General features: G+C 61.9%; 1 protein-coding gene across 2 annotated transcripts in view; it reads left to right on the top strand.

Annotated features, from left to right (window-relative positions):
• The first annotated feature begins 710 nt into the window (after window positions 1-710).
• The window catches only part of PAX2 (paired box 2), an 86,015-nt gene continuing 78,639 nt past the window's right edge, over window positions 711-8,086 (top strand). For both annotated transcript variants that reach the window (XM_062214224.1, XM_062214223.1), the window contains exon 1: window positions 711-735. In XM_062214224.1, coding sequence (XP_062070208.1) covers window positions 711-735 — 25 coding nt within the window. The remainder of the gene's footprint in view (window positions 736-8,086) is intronic.

The following is an 8,086-nucleotide window of genomic DNA, read 5'->3' as shown; positions in this document are numbered from 1 at the left end:
CCCCTGAGCCCTCACCGGCTCCTAATAGGCAGAGAAACCGGCAATTTTTTTTTCTGAGTTTTTTTTAAAGAAAAAAAAGAAAAAAGGAACCTGGAGCAGGAGAGCTTGTGAGAGATCTACTGAGCAGTTCCATAACGAACGCAGTGGTGACAGGGACCTCCGGGAAGGACTTAGGGGCCTGGGAAAGTTGGGGCGAGTCTGCTCGGAGGCTGAGCCCCGCGGCCGTGTGGGGGGCGGTGGAACCGAAGCGGCGCGGGCAGAGGGAGCCGCACGAAGTTGGGGAGGACGGGCGAGCGCGGACGCCCCTGCGAGCGAGCGCGGCAGTGCGACTGAAGTGACAGTGCGGAGAGGGGGTGAGGGGGAGGGGTGCGGCGGCGAGCCCAGGGATTCGGTCTGTGGGTGCCTCCGGCTTGCCTGCGGCTGGCGGGGGCCTCGGTGCGTGTGCGCGCGTGTGCGCGGGGCGGAGAGCCCGGGGCTTCTCCGCGTGTGCTGTGCCTCGGCGCGGCCGTGTGTGCGAGCGCGGGCGCGAGCGGAGCGCACAGCCGAGGCGGCGGCAGCCTGGGTTATCCGAGCCGCTCGGTCTTGGGTGGCTGCGCCCAGATCTCGAAACGGCGGTGGCGAAGGCGAGACGCGCTGTCGGGCCGCAGAGAAGCGAGGAAGGCAGACCCAGGCCCAGGAGGCGGCGGCGGGCGGCGGCGGGGGAGCAGAGCATGGAACAGCGCGCGGGTCGGGCAGGTAAGAGCTAGGAGAGACCCGTCACCGCCGCTGGCAAGGGCAGGGCTGCGCCGGAGAGGGGTGGGGGCCGTCGGGGCAGAGGGTGATGGGCTGCATTTCTCTTTCCTCCCTGTGCTTGGTGTCCGCGGGCGACTTCGGCTCTGCGCAGTCCCCCAACCTCGGGGCCTTCCCTCCCAGTGTCTTCGAAATCTTTCGCTAAAAACTTTCCATCCAGATAGCAGGAGTGTTGCAACTTGGCCGGGCTCTTTGCAGAACTTGGCCTGCCTTTCTGTTGTGTGGGTAGGGAGCTCATCTTTGCACTTTCTCTCCGCACATTTTGTGCACAACTTTCTCCAAGCTGGGGGTATTGGGAAGGCCCTAGTTTCTGGTGAGAAGAGAGCGCAGGCGTCGGTGAGTGGGGAAAGCTGCCTGAGCATGGTTGAGTCACCTGTGCGCCTGGGTCTTGGGTGTCTGAACACCAGTGTAGATGTGCCCAACCTTGTGTTGAGAAAGCTCTGCCCAGGAGGTCAAGGGAGGTTCACAGGAGCCTGGGGAAGAGGTGGTCTCCTTAGCCAAGGGCTACTCTTTTTCCCTCAGGGCTGCCCACTCAGCTCTGACTGTCCAATTAGGTGCCCTGGTGTTGTCAGGGCAGGGAAGCCAAGTGCCCAAGTTTAGTTTCAGTGGAGAGGGAGAGGGTTGGATCAGGTTTCTAGAATTTTCCAAATGATTCCACAGAGGTCAGGCCTAACCTCAGACCTTCTTGGCCTCACTCCTCACCTTCCCCAAATTTCATTCTCCTTTGCTCCTCCCTTCCAGCTCAGGTTCCAGTCCTTTCAGCTGCTAACTCAGGTCCCACCCCACCCCCCAGCACTGCCTGTGCTCTGGCTGCTAGGCCCAGTCCCTGGGCTATCCCCATTCCCATCAGGGGACCTTGTGCCCACCAGGGAATCTGGGCCCCCAGAAGTGTCAACCGTGGCCTCCTGGGCTTTTAGGGCTCTGGGCAGACCCTCCACACCAGAGGTTTAAGTAGGGAGATCAATAGCAAACAGTTGTAATGATCTAATTAATTATGGCAAAATTAAAAGCGAGTACAAAATCAATCTCTGATGGTGTTGAAGATGGAATTCAATTGAGAGCCCATCTGTGCACCCCCTCGACCGTATAAATATGCAGCCCAAGGACAGACCTAATGGCTGGGCCTTCCTGGGAACCTCTCTCCCCCTTCCTTCCTTGTCTGTACTGAGCTTCTATTTTCCTGCCACTGAATCTGTTTTGCCTCCAGACTCCTGGGCCTCCTACCCTTGCACCTGCCCTGCCTTCCCCCTCCTCCAGGGTGCTCAGGCTCCCAATGCTCCCACTTCCCTTTCCCTCCTCACAGGCGGCTTTCCATGCCTTGCAGGCCTGAGTCCCAGCAGGTGCATCCAGGCCTGCTCCCCAGCGCCTGAGGAAGACGGAGCAATGCGGGGGCGGGGGGCTTAGGCTTCCTGAGCGCCTGGCAGGGCCCTCACCCCAAGTGTCCTGGCACTCTGGCTACTCCAGAAGAGGCCAGGGCGTTTCCTACTTATGCAGGGGCACCTGTGCCTATCTGCATCTGGCCAAGGAGCCACACCGGGCGTTGTGTTGCTCAGCGGCCCGCGGCTTGGGGGGAGGGTGGGTAGCAGGGGAAGGGGGGGCGGGCACCGGGGCACCGGCGGCGTACCGCATTCCCCGTTCCCTTACCTCCGTTCCCGCTAGTGCTGGACGCGGGGCTCACATCCTGGCAGCCACAGTTAGGGAAGAGTAGGGAGGAGCCGCGGAGCCGAGCAGGAAAAGGACACCGCTGTCCTCCTCCAGGCGGCCCCGCTTAGCCGAGCCGCGGAGTCCTCCGCGCTCCCAGCCACTTTCTCTCCCTCCGTCCCTCTTCACTGCCACCTCCCGCTCCTGTGCCTTCATCTCCACAGCCACATCTGGGCGCACCTCCTTGGGGGCCCGGTGTCCCCTAGACGGCCCCGGCACCCTTTTTGGCCCCTTCCGGCTAGTTTAAGGGACAACAGATGCGCACGACCGAGCATGCCTGCCGGACAACCCGGCGCCAGCGCCGCAGCCGGGTTTGCGAAAGATGCGGGTTTTATTTAGTCTCGCTGAGCCTGTTCTGAAGCAGCGAAAACCACCAGGAAAGGACCAGGGAAGGGGAAGGGGGCAAGAATCAGCGCCTAGCTGAATTGTGGTGTTCCGCGATCCCCGCCCCTACGCCCAGAACCAGGGAAACAAGGCGTTTATTTGATGCCTTCCATTCTTCCTCCGCCGGCCGGCCTGTCCCAGCTGGCTCTGACTCCCTGCCACTTGTCCCCTGCCTCTCCATCCTGGTGCCCTGGACTATCTGGCCCACACTGAGTTTCCAGATTTCTGTCTGCCCTCCGAGACCCCTCCCTCTCCCTGGTCCTGCCGCGGGGGCCCTCAGAGCCTGGGGGAGACAGCCCGACGCCGCCCCACCCTCTTCTGCTGAGCCTCCTCACCTCGTTATTAATTGCTGTGCTGACCTGCAGAATTGATTGGCGGCCCCGATGGAAGAGGCTGCAGAGGCCTTGGCCTCGGAGCAGCCTCCGCGGAGGGCAGTGGGAGGAGGGGGAGGTGCCGGCTGTGGGTCCAGAGCTCCCATCTCAGCCTCACCTAGAACGCTCTTCGGCAGTCCCCCACACGCACTTTTTACACACCCTCACGACACTAACATGTGCGCTGCCTCCTCACCACGAGACGCTTGGCCTCCAAGGAGACACATCAGAAATTCTTAATTGGTCAAAGGGGCTCCCTCCTCTTAGCTTCTTGGATGTATTCGTTAGCCGCGGGTCTCGATATGGGACTCGGGCCCTTCTCTGCCCGAGATTAAACGTGCACCTGTTCTTTTCTAGGAACAGCTACAGAAAGTTAAGAAATAATCCTGGATGCAGGTGACGCTTAAAGTCTCTAAGTAAAGCACTTTTCCCAGAAGGACACCTTGCTCTGTCCCAGAGGGCTTGAGTTCAGCCCTTTTGTTTCAAGTTCGGGACGGCGGAGAGAGCAGGGCAGAGGCTTGCAGGGGAATCCTCCCCTCCTCCCCTTCCCCAGCCCGTTACAGCCGGGAGGCGCGCACACCTACACGGCCCCCACAGCCACACACTCCCGGCTACGCCCCTTGCCGCGACCGGAGGCCACAGGACAGAGCCAGGGGAAGGCCGGACGTGCGGGCTCCAGGCTGGGCGTGGGCGCAGACGGCAGGAGTTTGCCCACCTGGGCCGATCCCGAGAGACCGCCCCCCCCCATTTCCTTGGGCCCCTCTCTGTCTCATCCAGCGCCTCTTGCCCCCGTGTCGCCTCTGCCCTTCGCTCCGGCCCTTTGTCTGCAGCCACCGCGCAGTCTGTCCCGCGCCTCGGCGGCCCTGCCCTCCGGCCTGGCCGTCTCGGGGGCGGGTCCCCCCTGCCTTACCCGCTCCCGGCTCTGGCGCGCTCTCCGCCTGCTCCTCACATCCACGCAGCTGCTGGCAGAGGAGGAAGGGAGGGCGGGCGCGCGGCGGATGGATCTGAGACAGTAGATTTGGAGCCTGCTCGCAACTCCCGGGAAACTCGGCCCGGGTCCTCCCGCCCCTCTGCAGCTACTCCTCGGCGCCGCGGGGCCGCGCGTCCTCTCCCCTTCCTCTCCCCGCTCAGCCGTGTGCCTCCCGGCTGGAGACCGCCGCTGCCTCTGCCCTGTACTGTTTCCCTTCGGCTGCCGCTTGCCGCCGTCCGCCCCCTCCCTCCGCAGCCCTTTTCTGAGCGGCGGCGGCAGCGGTGGCAGGGAGCGCGGGCGACGTCCCGGGTCCGCCCGCAGTGGCTCCCTTGACCACAGCCCGGTCAGGCCGCGGGCTCCGAGCCCGGCTGAGAAGCCAGTTAATCATTACTTAGCCACCGGCACCGCCACTCAGCCTCACCCTGACTCTCTCGCCTAGGCTGGGGAGTGGGGGAGGGTGCAGCTGGCCGGGAAGAGACCTGTGCCTCACCCAACCAGCCTCTTCCGGCCTTCAGAGACAGGTGCCTGCCCAGTTCCCTCGCACCCCTTGCTCCCACCCCCCCCTCCCTGCTCGTGCCTCCCTCCAGCCAGCCTCGCGCCGCCGCCGTCTCATCTCCGCTCTGGCTTTGGCAGGTTGACCGCAGGTACTGGGAGGACCAACTTTCTTTGTTTGGAGCCCGACCCGACGGGGTTTCCTTGTGCAAGTCCCCGCAATGGGCCGCTCCTCCCAGCGGTTTTGTCGGACTGGCCGGGGGCCGGTGTCCGAAGCCACAGTTCCCCTGGCTGTTGGGGTGTACATGAGGAATTTAACCGAGCCTCTAAGCAGTTTTGCTGGGGCAGGGGGTGGGGTAGGTGTGGGGGGCGTGCAGGAAGTGGACGTGGAGGAGTGGCATTTGGGGGTAGACAGAGCAAGTGATAAACCAGCACGGGATGTGGTATCCTCATTGAAAGGAAAACAAATCCTTAAAGGAGGAAGAGGGGGCGGTGAGGGGAATGTCCAGTGACCTTTACAGGATAGAAGTTGGCTGGACCCACCCCTTTCCCACCCAAGCTAAAGCACTCAAGCCTCTCTCTTTGGAAGTTTGAGAGTTCAGAAAGCTGTATCCATTACAGAAAGGTCTGGCTTTTAGAATGCCTGTTGGTTAGGTACCTGAGCTTGACAAGACAGGTGTAACTAGCCCCATTTTACAGGTGAGAAAACTGAGGCTCAAACAAAGAAACAAAGGAACTATTCATGCTGTGGCAGCCTCTCCTTCCTCCTTCAGCTGTGCAGAGACCCTGGAGAGTCTGGGGAAGGGGGACCCTCTGGGTCCCAGTCTGAGCCAGGAGTAGCAGGGCCTCCCTGGACCTCTGCCACCCCCCCTTCTAGCGCCCTATCCGCCTACAGGCTGTTTCCCCCGTTTCTCCCGGCTTGTCTGTTTCCCCAGCTCCCAGCCTCCCCGGCTTGGGAAGCCCACAGGCGGCAGCCACCTGGCTGGCCCGTGCTGCGAAGAGGCCGCTTTGGTGGCCAAGTGGCTTGTATTGTCGTTCCCCTCAAAGGGGCTGCGAAGGGCCAGGCGGGTGGCAGGGACCTCTTGTGAGGGGCAGCGGGGTTAGAGGGGGAGGGTCGAGCAGGATAAAGGCGCAGCACGTGCGCTGCGGCTCCGCAGGACCAACAGACCGCGCGGGCGGGGCCGGCCCAGAGTCAGCCCCCCTCCCCCCGTTCACGCAGGGAGCCCAAATATTGGGAACAAAAGCGGGGAAAGAAGAGTGAGAGCAGGAGGAGGGGAGGGAGCAAGGGAGGGAGCGAGGAAGCAGAAATTAGGGGGTCTCAGATGAAAAAAAAGAAAGTAGCTTTAGGGGGAATGTGCTGTGGAGTGTGAAATTGCAGCCCATGGTGCTCCATATTGTACCAGAAGCTCTTCCAAAAAAAAAAAAAAAAAAAAAAACCCATCCTCCAACGTGACCAGAGGGCTAGGCAGGGGGAGGGGCGGGGAGAGGACAGGGAGGGGGAGGGGCGAGCTGGCGAGGGGGCCGGGGTGCAGCGTCCGCAGCCTGGGACCTGAGTGCCAAGGGCGTGCTCCCGCGTGTGCTGGGCCGCGGGCGTCCTTCCCGGAGTTTCACTGTCAAAACTTTTCTTGCTCACTTTCGGGTGGTGGGGATTTCCGCAGGTGGGACTCACCCAAAGGACCACAGAGCTGGACCACGGAGCCGCCGCCCAGCGCCGCCCGCCGCTCTCCCCCCCCTCTGCCTCCGCTCCTCTTCCCTTCGGACCACCCCCCTCCCACTCTAAACAGCCCCCCCACCCGAACTTTAATGCGTTTAATTTGGTCCGCGCGGTGGGGAGCATTTCCTGGGGAGATACATTTAATTTCGGAATTTCTAATCCCCTCCCTCAGAGCCCAGGCCTTAGCTCTCCTCCGGGCTCCCGGGGAGGAGGAAGGAGGAAGGCTTGCCCAGCCGCCAGCCGGAGCCGCTGGAGGCCCCAGCGGGGAGGTAGCCACACCTCTGTCTTTTCTCGCTGGGTCCAGGAACTGGGAACCTAGGAGCAGCGGAGGGTCGTGAAGAGAGGGCAGCGGACGGAGTACACGCCCGCACGGCCCTTCTAAGGCAGTCTGCCCAGAAGCGCATTTGGGGACTCCGAGGTGCGAGTTACTCTTGGCTTGGGGTGCCTGGGCGCGGGGACGCTTGGGGGGCTGCTTGTCGCAGACCACCGCCTCTGCGACACCGCTGCCCAGGCAGAGCAGGCGCGCCCGGCCTGGCCGCGAGAGGCGAGGGTGGGAGCTGCCAGGCGCCAGGCGAGCCTGGCAGGGAAGGGCGCGGAGAAGGCGAAGGAGCCGTGATCCACAAGGAAGATTTATTGGGTAGATCAGATGCACAGAGGCGGCTAATGAAGCAAATCCCGAGATGGGTATCAGAGCAACTCCCCAAAAGTTTATTTGCCTTTAAATTTCCGCAGGGAGGCGGGCGCCTTGTTTGAAGTGTAAATGCCCCTAGGTTGGGGGGTGGAAAGGCCGCTTTGAAAACACCAGAGAGAAAAGGTTCATTTAGAGGCAGACTGGGGAAAGCAACCAAGCCTGACAGGTCGGAGCCTGGGTTGTGTTTGGGGCTGGGTTGTTTTCTTTCTTCCTCTCTTTCCCTCTTCCTCTTCTTTCTTCGTCCCTTTTTTCCCTTTCTTGCCCCCCCCCCCTTTACTGGACTCTATAGAAGAAAAAAACTGTGGCAGGGAGCATCAGAGGGAGAGGCCGAGCCTGCGTGCGACCTGGGTGCTCCCCCTTAGGGAGTTTTCTAGGCTAGCAGCAGGGCTGGAGCCAAGGAGGGTGCGCCTCCTGCTAGGGCTGTCTCCGGGAGGGCGACCTGGGAGCAGGGCGCAGGCTTGGGCTGCCTTGGAAATAAGACTGCGGGTGCTCGTGAGGGAAGACAACTTGCAGCACACTCTGCCCAGTGTGTGACAATGCCTGCTGTGCCCACTCTCACTTGGTAGCTTGTGCAACACAGGGAGAGGTCCAGCTGGTTCCAGAGACATCTGGGCGTGGGTGGATGTGGGGGTCCGCCTGGTTCCTGCAATAGTTCAGACATCACTTCCAGCAGGACCAACCTAGGAGGAGAGCCAGGGCAAGGGCTCTTTGAGTTCTCAGCGGCTCTCAACCAGGGGGCCCTCTCTTCAATGGCCCCCTCCCATTCCTGAGTACCTACCTCCCCGAAGGAAGTCCAACTCTGGACCTGCTACAGTGCACCTGGTTCCCAGGCCTGAAAGCTGGTCCCTTTAGGCTGCGGGAACTCTGCTTTTTTTCCCCTCGGCTCCCCACACAAAGTTAGTGCGTGTTCGTGGGGTTGTGAGGCCAAAGGAAACCCGGGAGCGCCATCTGCAGGCCTTGAGGGGAAGAGACCA

The sequence above is a fragment of the Lepus europaeus genome, chromosome 17, assembly GCF_033115175.1.
Source record: "Lepus europaeus isolate LE1 chromosome 17, mLepTim1.pri, whole genome shotgun sequence".
Lineage (NCBI taxonomy): Eukaryota > Metazoa > Chordata > Mammalia > Lagomorpha > Leporidae > Lepus > Lepus europaeus.
Note: the sequence above shows the minus strand (reverse complement) of the source record. Positions and strands in the feature narration are given on the sequence as shown.